Raw genomic sequence first — 17,542 nt, 5'->3', positions numbered from 1 at the left:
ATATCTGTAAAGTTCAAGAAATGTGACTTTAGGCAATGAATGCATTCATAAACGCTGAAAGTCACTGTAATTGAGCAGTCTGACAGCAGATAGGGCAGCAAAACCACCCTACTTTCCAACAGTGTAACCAACAGTAGAATTTATCATAGGTCCCAGTGATGGCATGTGTGCAGAGCAGATCTGATTTTCTTGGTGGCATGATCACTGTAAAGTCATGTCAAAGAGAATCTGTCTTGGTGTATTTTATTCCTGTGAATCTTGCTTAGGGCATCCTTGGAGTCAGACTCGTCAGCTGTAGTGACTTTCAGGATTCGCTTGCATTCCTGAGCCCTAACGCAGGACAGACCTGGTGCTCTGTGCTCAGGAGCAGTGAGGCCACTTGAACCCAAAAGCAGTTTTACGCTAAGTCAAAGCACTTGATAGCTGTGAATCTTAACATAAACTTATGACTGAGCAATATTTTCCTCCAGACTAACTATTCTCAACAGTTACCTTTTCTAAACAGATAACAGAATGCACCCGTGTAAGGAGAAAATGCTCTGTAAGGCAGTGCTCTTCAAATGTTTTAAAATTGTTCCAATCTTTGAGTTTTATTTTTGTTCTGCAAAGAAATACTTCTCTCCCTTTCCCAAGTTTTATCATTTCAAAGCAAAAATCTGTCCTTTTGGCAAGACAGTGTATTGTGCAACAGAATACGTTATTCACTCTTAAAATTGCAGCACAAATTAGAGCCCTGCCATGAGATAGGGAGGTCTGGGAGAGCACCTCTTCTCAAGTCCTTCAAGCCCTTGGTCAATACACATGGCACGGGGAAACGTGGTCATCCYAGGCTTCAAGGCAGAGAAAGCAAATGATTTTTAAAAGAAAAATTGGTGTCATAAAATGAAATGATGGGAAAAAAAAGGATCACATCACAAGTCCTACAAATATTTGAACTTTCAAAGTGCCTTCCTAACTTACGAAAGACAGCTATAAAGAGCTGCCATCTGGCTGCCTCAGAGAGGTCTGATAAATCAAGTTTGCAAACCACAATCMCATTCTCCGCAGCCTCTACATTCCTTTCCCTGCTCACACTCCCACTGAGAGCTCAGGGCACCGCTCGCCCTTCAGTAGTCGCTGCTGATCAGGCTCCCGGTCGTACTCACTGCGTGGACTGGGTTGCACTGATCTATTGGGCTTTTGAAGTCTGTYCGTAACTCATCAAAGGCGATTATCTGCAAAAGAGTTTTCAAACATTGTAATTAATGCTTGTTCCAACACTTCTGGTTGTTTAGTTAGATTCTAGACAGATGCATTTCTTCCCTCCCATTCCAAGACTTTCAATCTTTGCAGAGACCAGAACCCAACCGGGCTGCCTCTTGCAAGGTGCCCCTCACACACCTCAGATGCTAGAAGGCTCAATATCCAGCAGCTGAGCTCCCAGAGCCTCTCTCTGCCTCAGGCTGGGAAGCAGAGAACAAATCCAGTCTTCTGACAGAATACAGGGAACCAGCTCCCTTGACTATACAAGAGCAACAACCACCCTACAAGATGCTACAGCACTCCTGCTCATCCAGGTGTTCTGGAAGTAACCAATTGTGTATCAATACAGAGTTTGTGGTATATAATTAAACATCTCATGCATTCTACAGGTATGGAAGAACAGAAAGCTTCAAAATGACCTGCTCATGACTCACCTAACAACCTATGATAATAAGACCCGGAGCTACAATCTACTGATCTAACCACTACTCCGTACTACACTCTAACACTGTAGTCACCAGGCTGAAGTACATTTCAAATCAGAAAAGGGTGGAATTTCCTAACAGCACACTGCAGATTTCATTATTCAACTATGACAAACCACAGTGTCAGAAAAACCTGCGAAGGGAACTAAAGAACATGATTTTAAGTTAAACATTTCTCTCCAGGATGCTGTATCCATACATGTTCAGTGGTAGATCTGTATCAGAGGATCAAACTAAGGGGAAAGAGGTGAATTCGCTCCAAGCTGAAAGAGCGAATAACAGGAACGGTGATAGGGCTGCAACGATTTTGAAGAACCAGGTTCATACGAGAGAGATTAGCTTCATATACTAAACTTTCTTTTTTCTTTTTTCTTTTTTTTTTTTTTTAACAACCTTTCCTGTATAATCAAAAGGCTCATTCTTTGTTTGCAGGCATACCATTCACTATGCTTTGCTTACCAACTGAAATTAATCTGACACTTCTGACCAACTGCTCTAATGCAAGCAATGAGCCTGAGCACAAGCTTCTCGCAGCTGCCCCTTGTGGGCCACCTGCGAACGAAGGCGGCATCAAGGTGCCAGTAAAAGCCCTGTGGTCGGGCATCAAGCACACAGGGTTGGAGGAAGTTCCTTCACAGCACGGGAGGAAAGTTCTTCTGCAACAGACCTCGTCTGGGAGGGGCCAGGCAGAAATAAACCCTCCCCGACTGTTAACATTTTAAATTGTGTAATATACTTTCTTAAATTCCCTAGAACGGAAATCCAGAGATCATATTAAGAGATCTGTTCCAATTTATGATAAACATATTTGCATTTCTAGTACAACGAAAAGCTTTAATAGTGGGCAAGCTCACAACTAATGGGAATACAAGGCAGCTTCCATAGATTTTTGTTTGTTTTTTAATTTCATGATTTTGGGTAGACTAATTCTACAACTTTGGATGAGAAATGACAGAAGGAAAGCCGCAGCTTCCCCAGATTGGTGGCTGCTCAGAATCCAAACTAACCTCACGCTGAAGCAAGACTGCCCGGTGCTGCAGAATCAGTCAGGAAGCYGCCACCACGAGGCCTGTGGGGCAGCTCGGGGCACCTGTGGCCGGYGGGGCTGGTTCTCCCGCCGAAGCCAAGGCCCTGACCGCCCGTCACCCCCGCGCAGCTTCCGCGGGAGACGGGACCCTGGCCCCCCTGCAAGGCGCCCCGCCGCCGTCACCCATCGCCCTGCAGCTGCGCGCGGTGCCTCTGCGGGCCGGAGGAGCCCGGCGCTTGGGAACAGCGCTCCAGGAGCTCAGGGCGCTTCCCCCTCGGGAGCTGCCACGCTTGGCATCCCGACAGAGCCGGGACTTTGGAGACCAGTATGCAGGACGCTCAACAGCGCGACCGGGTTTATTGCTATTGCAGAGAAGGGGCCAGGGACGGAATGGGCAACAGAGACTCATCCAGCTGCTCTCTTGGAAAATTTTCCTTACGAGTCAATGTTGCAGAACAATGTGGGGAGCTTGCAGTGCCACCACAAAGCTACACCTTTCCAGTTGAGAGAAATAACCCTATTGGGGGTGTCATCCTCCTAATAAACCTGAAGGGTTATTGCACTGATTGCCTTCTCTGGCAATTCACCCACCCGGGATCCCACTGCTCCACATGCAGGTCAGAAGGGAGCTTGCTCCGGATGAACACTTGCACCGAGCAGAGGAGACTGGGACGACATCAGGTGTTTCAGGAAGGCACCCAGTGCAAGGATAACTATAAAAGGCATTTTCATCACCCCCGCTCTCTGCGCACACATCTCCACRCAATAACAGCTCTGAATAACGAAGCCTTCATGTAAGACAGCCCCTGAATTTTGTTTTCTTTCTAAGCTTATAGACACATCTAGCTGAAAATTTCACCTCTCAATTGCAGGAATGAATCATGATCTCTCAATTTTAGAGAAGACGTATGATTTTTTCCTAATCACTGAGCATTTACAGAAGCTCTTACAGAGCCCTTAAAAAAACATGTATTTTATTTGAGAATGTGAAGTTTTGGAGTAGCATCACTTCTTGGTATCTCAGAAAAGTTAAGATAAAACAGAACTTGATTACAACCACACTAAGTACCAAAGAGAATGGCAACATCACAGACAGTTCCACATCAGGACAAGGCCAGCGTACTACAGCTCTGTCCTGAAGAAATTATCTTTATGGCTCATTTAAACACACTTGGCCCGTCCCTCAGCTTGGGTGGCATCCTGAAGCTGCCCACCTAYGTAAATAGATCTATAGAGACACAGCCTCGCTCTTTGTCCACACAGGTATCGAGACGCAGCTCCAGGCTGGGACAGGCAGGAYGAGACGTCTGCTCCTGCGCTCGCTCCAGGTGCCCGTGGCCGGCGGGAAGGGCACGTGGCGCTTGCACCGGCTCGTCGCCTGCCCCCCAGCTGTGCCAGGGACACATGGTCCCAGTCTCCTCAAACGTTCAGTGTTATTGACCAGCTGCTTTGGGAGCTCATGAGGCGTGAACCAGCTTGATACAAGGCCAGGAAATTGTTTTGTTGGATTTTGTTGATCAGAGGTGGCAAGAGACCAAATGTGGGGCACGTGGTCAACTGGGAAGCACTGCAAAGAGATTGGAAGCGGGCATTAAGTAGTTGAGTTCATATGGCAAAGGATGGGAGAAATGCAGAGAGGTGGCACCTGCACAAAGTGACATTAGTCTAGGAGAAAAATGTGAACAAAATCACTGGGGAAAAAAATCCACCTGTGATACCGTGGAGGGCARTTTGGCTTACCCGGCTCACAAGCAGAGGGAAGGACCGAACGCTGGCTGCACTACAACAGGAAGCAACTTCTACTTGCCAGGGCTGGAGCCCATGGTTCGTCATCCCATCTTGGAAGGCGCTACCAAGCACCTCACGGGCTGGGGCTTTTGAGGCCTAAATATCAAGAGCTGGCAGCTCAGAGGAAATGGTGTTGGGTGTTGTTGGGAAATGGCGTTTCTCACTGTGCTGTAATAACTCCATGTCTTGCTACAGCTTCTTGATGGCACTGGGCTGCGCAGCAGAGCGTTCGCTGCTCTGAGGGCGGGGGGGACAGACCTCAGCTCGTGCTGCAAAGAGCTGCCCACTGCTGTGCAGCCCAGCTGCTGTCCCCGGCCCACAGCCACCCGAGAAGGAGCAACAAATGAGAACACGACGGACAGCGAGGGGAGAACATCCACAGGGGGGTGAGTATACAGACAAAACATGTATCTTATAAGCATCCTATAACTATTACTTAAATAGTTACAGTAAATAGTGCACCTCAGGGAAAGGAYGCAGGCTCGTGGGTAAGAACACACAACAAATCTTTCAGGCTTCAGTACCAGCTCCCTGGAGATGAATGGGATTCATGGACTAACTGCAACACTTCGTAACAGAGAGGTGGAGAGCACGGCTGCTGCATTCTCCTCACTAGCAGTACTTTGAAAGTAGTTTAGAGAAGGAAACAAAGAAGTACAATCCAAGTGCAGGACTGGAGGATCAGAAAATAGACTGGACAGTGCAGGACTAGACAACAGATTAAATAGGCTGGATTTTAACCAAAACACAGAAGTTAAAAAGCACACCTTTCAGGGACCATCTACTGTAATGTGCTGTTTCATACCAAAGGGATCTCTGCTAATGATCAGATTATGAGATACAATATGCTATTTATTTTAAAGAAAACATGCACTGCTTGGTAGAGTTTGAAGCATTTAATCTTACTTCCTTGATTGAAGTACTTTGTGCTACACTGAAGAAGTGACAACAAATGTCATCTATTTATTGTCACTTAATTGTCAAAATGCAGGCAGAAGGACTGCAGAGGACAGCCTAGGCTGTCCAATTCATTCTCCTCCTTCCGTAGACACTGTATCATATAATCTCTGGTAAAGTGATGATCTTTGCTGGTAAAGGTAATGATCTTTAATAAAGGTAATAATAAATGTAATGGTAAAGGTAATGATCTTTAAACAGTAAATTAGGAAATGCTCCAGCTCACTTTAAGAAGTGGAAGGCGGTGTGCAAGTTGCCCTTTCACGGCTCCCATTTCGGGAGATTCCGTGGAGACTGGGAACCTTTCCCTAACTTTGAAGCCCGTTCAGAGATAACACGAGTCACATCTATCATGCCAAAACTGCTTCATTACAAGAGCTGCTTATTACAAAGTACTATTTTGGTGGACATGTGCATCAAGCCTGGCATGATTCCAAAGCAACTGGTTTTCAGTTCAGCAGAAGGCTCCTTCCCAGCTCCCGCTAACTGACACYAGCACAAGTCCCCACGCGCACACACATCTTGTGCATTAAAGCCCCAGTACAGGAATAACAGAGCCGGTGGATGCTGGCACTAAATCACTACTACTTTTTTTTGTTGTTGTTGTTTAAATGAATGAATTAACTCTTGGGTTTCTAGGGATTTTTATCCAGACACCCAAAAAAAAAAAAAAAACTACTAATGATCCCTTTTCTGAAGAATTTAATACCTCTTTTCATCACATTTCTGTAGGAGACTAGATACTATATTACATGCATCAAATTATCCCAACAATATTAACTCCTCACAGCTAAGAGTAAGGATGGGAGGGAAGGTCCTTGGGAACACAGGCCATGACTAATGGGGCAGCACCATGATGAGTCCTCGAGAAGTAAAGGATGAAATAAGTTATTAGGAAATTAGTAACAGCATGCCCTAAATGGAAATTAAGAGCAGCTTTACACTTAGCAGATAGCATCAGTGTTATTTACGGGCTTCAATATTCGCTATTTGAAAGGACACACTAAAATATGATTCTTTAGAGAGCAGTTCACTCGGGCAAACAGTGTCAGGAAGCCTCGTAGGGCAAATACAGTATTTGTGCAGGTTTGTACTTCAGATAGGGAACCTACTAACAGAGGTGAGTAAATATTGCCTGTCTGGTTCACACCACAGGAACCTTTCAGCGTACAGCTGTGGCTCCCAATGCCGCGCAATTRATGCGTTACCTGCGTCTTTTTGTAGCATATGTTTAAACACATTTACCTTGGAAAAGTCAGAAAGCCAAAGCAATCATTCAGTTTAAACATTACTGTTCTCGTGTCCTAGCTTTACCCGGATATATTATGCTAATATTTGAAATATGCAACCCAAACTTGCACTTCACTATCACAGCATCAAACAATAAACCTTTAAGCCTTGCCTATCCTTGAAAACACTCCTTCCCTTGCTGCTTTGTCTGACTGGAAGTGCTTATCTCTCAAACCCAGTGAGAGCTCTGCTGTGTGGAACAGCAATTCCCCGCTAGCCACACGGGCAGTCAATGGCTCAGCATTATCTCATGTGACTCAGTTCCCTGCCTGTCTCCCTAGAATCTCAACTACAAATCTGCCCGRTATTTCAAGTTGCCACATCAAGGCACATTTGCATCTTAATTATATTTAAAAGCTAGTCTTAAATCCCTCTGGAAATCGCAGTTACATGAKCAATGAAGCAAAGAGAGGATATAAAGCAAAATAATGTGGAGACATCTTTGCATCATCAGGTTTAAGTTTAGTGGAAATCACCCCTCACAATTTCCTGTCATTAAGAGCAGCTTCTCTCTCTATTAGAGAGCAACAAACAACATTCCTCAGAACAGTTATTCAAAATTGCATGAAAGGATGGGGAACCTGCTTCAAAAGCCAGAGAATTTCACCCTTTTTTTTCCATATTTTACTTCTTGCCAATATCCTTTTGTTAAATATCTTCTGTTTACAAAAAGAGAGCTCCAAATTAGTTTTTCTCCTATCTACACATGTAACTAAGCAGCTTCCCAAAGCTGTGTATTCAAAATGCTGGGTTTGCTGAATATCTTAACATTACCGCCAAGCAAAGCATGGTGAGGGAAGGGAGATGAAAGGCATCCCTTTCTTCCCTTMCCTCTTTGCAGTATATTTACTTTTCTGAAGACTATATTTAAAGAAATGAATTCACTACAAACAAAATTAACAATAACAACAAAATTAAACAATAATAGCTAATAATGTCTTGCAGTTGTAAATCTTCCTTCAAGGCAGAGAAATCCTTTACCAGCTCATGGAGAGTATCATTTCTATCTTACATACGGAAGGAAAATGAAGTTTAGAAGTTAARTTATTTACAGAATCAATGACAGGAGAAAAAAAAATATTTCTGCGCCATATAAAATGCTAGGGRAAACAAAGAATTCTGTCAGTTGGCTAATAGCATAGGAGATGTGAAATTATGCATTTCTAGACGACTGCTGTACTGTTGTTTGTCTCCACAGAAGAGAGCATTGCTTTAAGCGGTGCCTTTTTGGATTAAGGCTGCAAACGGTTTCAAATCACTCAAGGGTAGAAAATTGTTCTATTTGTCAGATTTCACATTAATAATTGTGTGGCATTTCCTTGCTCCACTTAACATGAATTTCATATGCTGCCACTATTAAACAGCTCTCCACATAGAAATCCAAACACATTGCTAATGCAAACAGACTAAGCTCTTGTTGGCTCCATCCAGAGATGCACGAATGTAAAGCTTAGCACCTCGTTTTCTTCTTTTTACCGAAATTCTTTTATTTATCTGTAACAGGGTATTACATATAGGTGATCATGATTTCAACTTTCTAAGCTTTAATTAGAAGCTTAAGCTTCACTGACAGTCATGAAAATCTTGCAGTAATTTCTCAATTGCCCATGAATAGACAGAAATTTGTCTTGAGGAGCACAACAGCACTGCCYAGAGCCTCCAGAACAGCCCTGAATGGAAAGTTAGGATCTCAGAGCACTACTGGTTATTATCACTGCAACACTGCAGACCATTTGAGAAAGGTAATCAGATGTGAAGAATGCAAGAATTCGCTCGTTGTTACCAGTTTTGACAAGACCACCGAGACCTACCTCACTGCAAAATGTTGTGGAGAACACCATGTTCCCAGAAGGGTGATCTGAAAMGCTTCTATTGACAGACTTCTACAACTGTTACGGAAGGGGCTGTTTAAAATCCCTGCATCCAACTGCAAAGAAAAGACAGTTTCACTGGATAACAGCAGGTTTCTGGACAGAGATTCCACCTTGTGACCACAGTCACTGAAATATGTTCATGCTACCTCCTGAACTGCGAGATGACAATCAGCTCCTTCATAAAGAAGGGGGGAAARCCACATATCCCCAAAATACGAGGTTCAGAAGTTACCTCTGCTTGCATCACAGCTTGTTATCCACTCACTGTTTCTCAGTGCAGACCAGCTGAAATCCAGCCAGGAAAGATCAGCTGTGCACAGATAAACTGCCATTTATTGCAAGCTGGAAGACAAGCAAGCAAGCTGCAGAGAAGCGCTGATGCTAATGCAGCCGTACAGAGTCTGTTTCTAAAAAGGCTGGAACACATTTCAAAACAGTCTTCAAGGTGAATTTTAAGGTAAGTCCAGACTGCCGGGCATCTTCTTCCCTCTGAAGGATTTCATCACGTCGTTGTTACAATTCTTTTTTTAAAACCTATACATGACCCCAGTCATCCAAGGAAAGAGTTCGGAAGGAAGCAGTGCCCTGCGAACCAAACACCCCCCTGCAAACACTCAGCATCTCTGAAGGGACACACCAGCTRTTCACTGTATTGGAGGGAAAAATAAAAACCAAAGAGCAGGTAACGAACAACACTGAYGAATCCACGAAGCCCTCACGCAGCAGAGAACCCTATCACTAAGGCTTGAGAATGTTTCCCACCTCAGCATTCCSCAACAACCCTGAAGCCAGGGCACCTTTGGGGGCCCATGAGAAATACAGAGCCAATCTCTGCAGGGAAGGGGTCTGAATAGACATTTCCCACACCCCAGCACGGCTCCTTGGGCTTTGGAGGCAAGCGTGGACACCAACACTTATATATGCTTATATAGGAGCCTGATATGTGCTCTCCTCCTCCTACACGCAATGGGGTGTTTCACAGGGATTCTTCCCAAAGCAAAATGGGTTTTCCATTTAGGTAACAAAACCAAAAGCTTCTGGACGCTGAGGTATGACACAACTGAGAAGCATTGCTCATTATCTCTGAGCCACAGATTTTCACATCTTTTGCTTGTGGACACCAAATTTTACATTAGCTTTTCCTACCAACASAAGACTGCTAGAGACCAGACCTGAACCAGTGCAAGGGCCAATACAGCAGACTGGCCAGATTGGGAGGGTAAAAGGAAGGGCAGTAGGTGCGTTGATGGCAGGTTAATTCTGGCTGGAGACAATACAATTSGCCAACAATAGCTGTGAAAGGAGGCATCCTTCTGCCTCTGTTTTTCTCAAATTATAAGTCATTTGTAACTTATTCTCTCCTACATGCAATGTGCTCTTGTTCAGTGTCCTCACTTTCCTTTTTCTTCTCATCACATCCACAGCACAGGAGATATGGCAGAAAAAAAATACAGAAAAACATTAAAGCCACAAAGCTCCATCTTCATAAATTATTCTCAAAAGGAATGGAGGCATTTTTCTATCAGTTAGGAGTACAAAGCAGATAATACCAAAGCTYGAGTAAACAAGATGCTCTGCAGAATAATTTCAGGGAAAAGCTATTAAACATATGGGAAAATACACCAAATGAGATAAACTAGAAAAAAAACCTGCTACAAAGGAATAATGAGGTAAAAGGAGAAGATTTCTTTCCATGCCAGTAAGGTAACAGTCCCGGATGACAGACTCACCAATCAGCTAGTGCTGCCCCTAGGAGTATTTGCAGTGTTGCCACAACTTACTCTACACAGCAGAAATGCACCATTTCTGAAGGAGTAATTATCATACCCAAGGAATACAGGAACCAGCCTGCTGATAAAACTGCAACCTGCTCGCTGAGCATCACGGCCAGGAAATTCAATTTTTAAACAGAAATTGTGAAACTCTAGCACAAATTAATCACCTAGTATTTTTAATTCTGCCTTTACCTTATCAATTGACTCTATCCTTTGACTTTAAACAAATGCAGGGTGGAAATAATAGTAATATTGCTGACCTGTCTCACATGGGAAAGGCACTTTGCTTCCACAGAAAGTGGAAGCGTTTTCAAAAACATCGACCTCAGGAGGAGTTAAACCTCTCATTACCCTGAGGTTATGATTTCAGGGAGACCTCACTGGACTGCCTGCTAAAGAGTCAACTCCAGCTGTCAGCAGCAACACTCGCTACTAATGAACTGCATGCGCAAGAGCCACTGAGGAAGAGAACTGGGTCAAAGAGATGCCCCAATATCTGTAAGGGAGAGAGATTAATTCTGCTGCACCTTCTTACTCTTCCTCTCTCTGGAAGCTATCTTGATAAAAGGCCACTTTTGTCTTCAGGGAAAAAAAAAATGATTTTATATTTATATATATATATTATATATATATATATATAAAATCAAAGTCAGAGGTCTAAGGGTTAAATTAATGTTTTAAGGGTGATGAAACATTGTCTTATGAGTGGCTGAAGAAACAAACATATTTCACAAGCGCTCTAAACTCATACCTACAACTCCATCTGAGAGCTGTGTTACCAGTASAGTAAAACCTGAAAACTGTATTGACTCGCTTATTAGCGACCATCAAAGTTTAAAAAAGCCCCAGAAATATATGATTTATCAATGTACAGATAAAAATCTCGGCAGCACTCAGATCTTTAACCTAAAGAAAAATACYGTATATGTGACATTCAAGCGATGCTGAAGCAGTTTCTGCACATCTTTGCAGGAGGCACGAGGCTGCTCCGGGTCACGGTCATTTCCAAGCGTCTGGAGCTACAACCAGCAGCAACTCCTCATAATTTAAAACTTTTCCCCAAATAAATTTAAGCATGACAGTTCAAGAATATAGACAGATCCGATTAAAAAATACCAATTTCTAAGCCTGTAGTAGAGCGCCCAAATACTGTCATGCTTAAACAATAATTTAAATACATTTTATTCATTACTTATATAGTAGGATACAAAGTATATTTTGTCCCATAGTCTAGGCTGCCTGGCCTGATGCATTGTCTGTCAGCATTAATGTGACCAACTTCTTTCAGAAGAGTTAAGGGAACTGCCAAGCTATGTTACACTCAGACCGATTTGGTTGTGCTCTGTCTTTAAAAAGAGTGGAAATATCAGGCTCATTCTTTAAGCTGTCATGACTAGGAAACCTTCGGGGACAATGTGCTCAGCCACTGCAATAGAGGAGGGAAAAATGTCTTCAAAAAAGGGGTATAACACATATAGTAACAGTCTTTGTGCTCCTGCTCTTCAAACCTTAATCTGATCTTATCTTTAATCACATAATTACCCATTATTCTCGAAGAACTGAATTAACAGTTCATTAAAGGACAGAACTGCACTTAAATAACTGAAAGAAAACGCAAGCTCAACCGCAYGTCTGTAAGGAAATGACTTTCATTTCAAGGCAGGCCCTAATGCRTGGCAAAGATGTTAAACTGAACTGACTGGCAGCCCTTACTCAGGCAAGGCTTCCTGAAGGAACCTCACAAATCTCRGCACTCATTTTGGGACGGGACAGCGAGCTAGGCTCCAAGCAACGCTACAGACACTGGGAGACACTGATACACAGAGAACACTGATACTCCAGTAGATCACGTGCAACTCGTGAATTCGCTACCAAACCAAGCTTTAATTGACTCTCTCCTGTACTTTTCATTTATGTTTAAAAATGAGCCTAACTTATCAAACAGTAGGCTAGGGATTTCACAAGCCAACTTAAGTGCATCAGATGCTGGACACTCACCAAATTCCATACATGTAAGTACTGGACAGCTTTCAATTTCTTTACCCAAATTGCTACAAATTGGGTATTAATAAGAAACAGTTGACATCAGCTGGGCAAAAGTGAATAATAACAAAACTGGCATACTTCTTGTATGGGCACAGCAGCTTCTGTTGGAAGCTAAAGGCATTTTAGAGGTAAACGTTGAATAAAATGACACACAGCACTTGGAGCTAAGTTCTGCTTAATAAATGAAAAAGCAATCCATATGGAATTTAAGATGTCCCATAAACACAATACACAAGGCCTATGCMAAAATAGCTCGGAACACAGATTCCCAAGACTTCTACCCTGGTGTTTAAAAAAACCCTTAAATTTACACCAAAAAAAGGCCAACTTTAGTCTACAGTACTGTATCTAATCATTGCCTCCCACTATATGCTATATTAATTGGAAATTTGTAACTGTACTGGGCAAAGTCAAACTCTGGCCGTATATGAGGTTCAGTATTATTCCCACATCCRAAAACAAACAAGAAAAACAGTAACAACCACCACGACCACAGAACATAAATAAATTTCATACTGATGCATTGCTTTTCTTAGGCTGGGGTCAGTACTCACCCATTTCAGTACATTGTACTCTTGCCATGCCAGGCAACTGTCCAATACCCACGTGTATTCACAATTACAGCAAAACACCCCAAGCGTTTACTTCATTTYGTATAAACTCTTGTGCAATACTACTAAATTTTTCACTGGTATGATACCCTMATACAACAGTTTAGTACTGCTGGTTACTAAGCATTAACATACACTCAGAGGTGTGATGACGCAAGTTCAAAGAGACMCAGTCTACTGCATAAAGTTATTTTAGAACAGTAGTGTTCTTAATATTTATGGGTTGTTGTTACAGTGGTATTATATACTTGAACATTCGCAAATCTCTTTTCTTAAAGCTTTCTTTAAAACAAGTCTCAAAGAAGATAAATTGATCTTAAATTTTTCAACAAAAAAAAAACAGCCTCTCCTTCATATATATCCTTATTGCCCCAAACTAATGTATTTTAAAGAGTGTAATAAGTTGGCAGGGATTCATACAGGCAAGTCACATTTTAAGTGACTAAAAATAAACCACAATTTGGTCATCTTCAATTAACTTCAATCCAGGCAYAGTTTAATTGAAATCAAGCAGACAGTAATGTGGCATATGAAATCTTGTTGGGAGTCCAAGGTGATTCGACCTTGTTCAGTTAAGCGCTACTAGGCAGCTAAACCTTAGTTTAGATAAATAAAACTGGTTTCTGACATTAGCAAGTTGTTTATAAGGAACAATAAGAGCTGGGCAAGGTGAGACGATGTCTCTGCAATATCCAGGAAGGACAAGTGCATACATTGTTCTCGAGCTCATGGCATAATCAGATCAGAATATAAAATTATGAAGTCAATGAACCAAAATCTGCTGTTAGCAACATCACACAACCCTACCAGAACATGGTCAGCTGTGAGAGGACCCCTTTCTCAAAARGCATTTAAATGATCCGTTAGCTACTAAAGCAACAGATTTCTGCAATCACATCTTGCAGTTACATAGACTATACACTCGACACAACTGTATTAAGTTACCTCTATATAATATGTTTTTTCACACACTATTCAGTCAAAGTTAGCTTACATTTTGCTGTTGGCTAACTTCATTCCAAGACAGGCTCATTTAGTGAACTCTGCTAACGTGGCTTCAAATGTTGACACATTTTCTAAAGTATATAGCTAGGAATTCATCAACTCAGAAATATTTTAGTTCTTGCATGAAAAAGCATTATTGAATTTTGAAAGAGTTGATTCACAGTGATCTGTAGAGTTTACTCTCAACAGCAACCAKTTTTTGTTTGTGGTTTTTTTTKGKTTTTTTTTTTGAAACAGCCTATGCAATTTTATAATGGGAATGCAAGGTTTTACTCAATTCCATCAGCCTCCTTAGAAGAAACCAAGTAGAAAGGCCAAGGTCACCCTTGTCTGCTAAGTTCTCCAGTTCTTTTGTACAACAACAGCACAAAGGCATCCACTCCTACACAGCGCTTTCAGAATTGTGTCTTTCCAAACAGCAGTAATGTGGTCATTGAACAACCTAAATGCTTAAGAGATTTCYACACCTCAGAGACCAGTATTAACATTATATAAAACATCGTGAATTAGACTTTCAAGCACTTTTCATTCACTGAATATGCATGAGTGAAATCCCAGCAAGAATACATTAAGATTAATCTTGTGCATAGCTTAAATGCTTGTGTTAATATCATCCAATTTGTTCACTTCTCATGCCAGCCAACACTAGAAACCTAGACCGGCACTTCACTCAGAGATAGGAAAAATGTATGTTACGTGCCCCAGATATTCGAACAGATTTCCATTTTTTCCTTTATGATTCCTTTAAAAATTCTTTCTAGCTTCATTCTACCTGCCCCCATAATTTGCATGGGGCATAATGGTTTAGAGAACGTTTAATTACATACAGGAAAGGCATCAGAAGAATACAGTTTCCCAAAACAGAAAACCTCATCTTACACTTCTTTTGTTGTTGTTTTRGCTTCATAGTTTTATTGCAGCTGTTACATCGATATTAACGAAAATTATTATTCTTATATAAACCACCTAACATCCCAGTAGGGCTAAAATGAGATTTTATTAAGCCATTTTTATTAAGTCATTATCAAATAATTCCAGATAATTGCCCAAATCTCAGTCAGTTATGGAACCATATGATGTCCAAATGCTGGAAATTATTCTGTCCCTTCAAAATAATTTACAACATGCAGGTTCAGTCTCTGAACCTAATGAGTTTTTCAAAGCGATGGGATCAGATTAATCAGCAATTTATTCTTAGCAGTAACCAAACCAAAATGCTCTTAAAAAAGCTCTTAAAACAAAAACAGTTTTACAGGAATATTTAATTCATAAAATCCTCTACTGCCATGCCAAAAGCCTATTTAAAATACTACYGTCCCTTAAAAATACATTGCAGTGGGTAAAAAAAAAAAAAGAAAAAGAAAAAAACAGGTCACAGGAAAGGACTAGGGGTTTTCTTCCTTGGGGGGGAAAAAAAAAAAAAAAGGAGGGAGGGTAATAAAAGTTCTTGTGTTTTGTTTATATGGGCTATGTGTAAATGTTTGATTTGGCAGGGCATTAAAWCTGTTATTTTATGATCTTCACAAAACATATTTTAACAGAATTATCATCTATTTCTAAATTAAGATTAGAATTAGGAATAGGGAAATAATTGTTCCCTATTATAACAGGATGGTGTTTTCAGTCACTTTTGATTTTAAATTTGCAACAAATTTCCAACAGATACAAGAACYGTGCATTAAAACCTAAACTCGCTGACAAAAGGTTTCCTCTCACAGGTGTCTCCTTCAGACATTTAGGAATAAGGGATCACCCCCCATGGGTTTGCAGACTGACAGATGAAAACTGCTTCACTAAGAAGAAACTTGCAGCAACTACCCTGATCTACACAAGAATAACTTGGCACGCTTGCTGGAAGCRCTCTGTGTCTCCAGACAACAGCGATGTAGCCAGGAAGAACATCACTGCTGAGACACTTTAAATACGTCAAAAATATTAAAATGATGACAGTAACTGTGGAAGTAACCCCTTAATACATAGCAAGAGATTAAGAAGAGAGATTTACTTTTYCTCTCTCAGCCCTTGAAGGAAGTTGTAGAAACCTCGCTTTTTGGAGTCCTTATGGTCTGGGAATCAGGAGGGAAGAGATGAGGAATTTCCCTCCCCCCCTTTTTTTATTTTATTTCAGAGCACAAGAGTACCTAGTTGACTGCTAGCAACCCTTTTAAGCCTTGCAGTACTAGGATATTACTATAATATTTTAGTGGTTTCATCAGCATGAAAAAACTTGTAAGTCCATCATTAACAGCGCAGAACCCCTCRGAACATCCCTGTTTGCCAGTTAGTCAAAGGAGCTCTTTTATACCACTCCATCAGATATATTTGCGCTGCAAAAGTGCTCATAATACTTCCTCTTTTCCAAGTTATTTTGTTCCTTCCTAAATGTTTTTAGTATGACAGTATTTCAGCAGAGTACCTACTCCATAAATAACTCCCAAATACTCATGCATTTGAAGGAATTTCCAATCACACATAAGGATCACAGTCCCACTGCTGAAACATACTGAGATTTTAGGCTACTTGCTCACACCTAATGTGGTAGGAAACAAGCAATCCCACTTTTTGAGTGAAATTCATGGATAACAAACACCTAACTCACGCACGACAGAGACGACAAAGTTCCACACGAATCTTTGACTTTTAAGAAGTTATTCACATAGTGAACATCGAAAGCAGAACTGCCCCATGGCTTCACCACGCGCTACACCAGCTCTTCCACCACCATCCTCTGTCCCAGGGCAACAAAACCCGTTACTCCCAACTCTAAGTTCTCACAGGTTAATTAGCACCATTAATACTAAGATATAAGCAGCTTAAAGCCCTCCGCGTTTAAACCCTGGGACTGCATTCGGRGGGACAGCACAGGCCAGAAGCTCGCAAGGCCAAGACTTTGGTAAAATAATAAACTGCCACAGTTTTCATCCGCCCTTGCGTTTGTAAATTCTGAATTTCCTTTAGAAAATCACAACAGCAACAGCAGAGGGGAGCCGGGACGAGCTCTGCCCGGCTCCCCCCGGGGCGCAGCGCACGGCGCCACCCCTGCCCTGCCCGCCCCGCCGCCAACGGCCGCCAACGGCCGCCAACGGCCGCCTCGCGGCTCCAACGGCTCCCAACGGCCCCGAGCCGCTGCGCGGCGGCGCCGCGGGCACTCACATGCCAGATGGCGAAGAAGATGAGGGCGGCGCAGAGCACCAGCGACAGCATGTAGCAGAAGGCGGCGAAGGTGAAGGCCATGGCGGGAGGCGGCGCCCCCTCCTCACGCCCCGCAGCCGGCAGCGGGACGGGACAGGACGGAGCGGCTCCGCTCACAACGGCCGCCCGCGCTCCTTCCACCTGCTGCTCGCGGAGGAGGAGCCGGAGGCGGCGGCAGGCCCCGCTCCGCCCCGCCGCGCCGCCCTGTCCTGCCCGGGCCCGGCCCCTGACGGCGGCAGCCGCCGCCCCC

At 42.6% G+C, this 17,542-nt stretch overlaps 1 protein-coding gene across 1 annotated transcript in view; it reads right to left on the bottom strand.

The window, feature by feature from the left end:
• Window positions 1–17,334, bottom strand: part of CNIH3 (cornichon family AMPA receptor auxiliary protein 3) — a 30,655-nt gene extending 13,321 nt beyond the window's left edge. The window contains exons 1-2 of the mRNA XM_026048083.1: window positions 17,254–17,334; window positions 1,146–1,214 (exon numbers count right to left, since the gene is read on the bottom strand). Of these exons, the coding sequence (XP_025903868.1) occupies window positions 1,146–1,214; window positions 17,254–17,334 (150 nt within the window). The remainder of the gene's footprint in view (window positions 1–1,145; window positions 1,215–17,253) is intronic.
• Between the last annotated feature and the right edge of the window lie 208 nt (window positions 17,335–17,542).

Source organism: Nothoprocta perdicaria, unplaced genomic scaffold (genome assembly GCF_003342845.1).
Source record: "Nothoprocta perdicaria isolate Ctin4 unplaced genomic scaffold, notPer1 scaffold_51, whole genome shotgun sequence".
Taxonomy (NCBI): Eukaryota; Metazoa; Chordata; class Aves; order Tinamiformes; family Tinamidae; genus Nothoprocta; species Nothoprocta perdicaria.
This window is presented reverse-complemented; position numbering and strand designations above follow the sequence as displayed.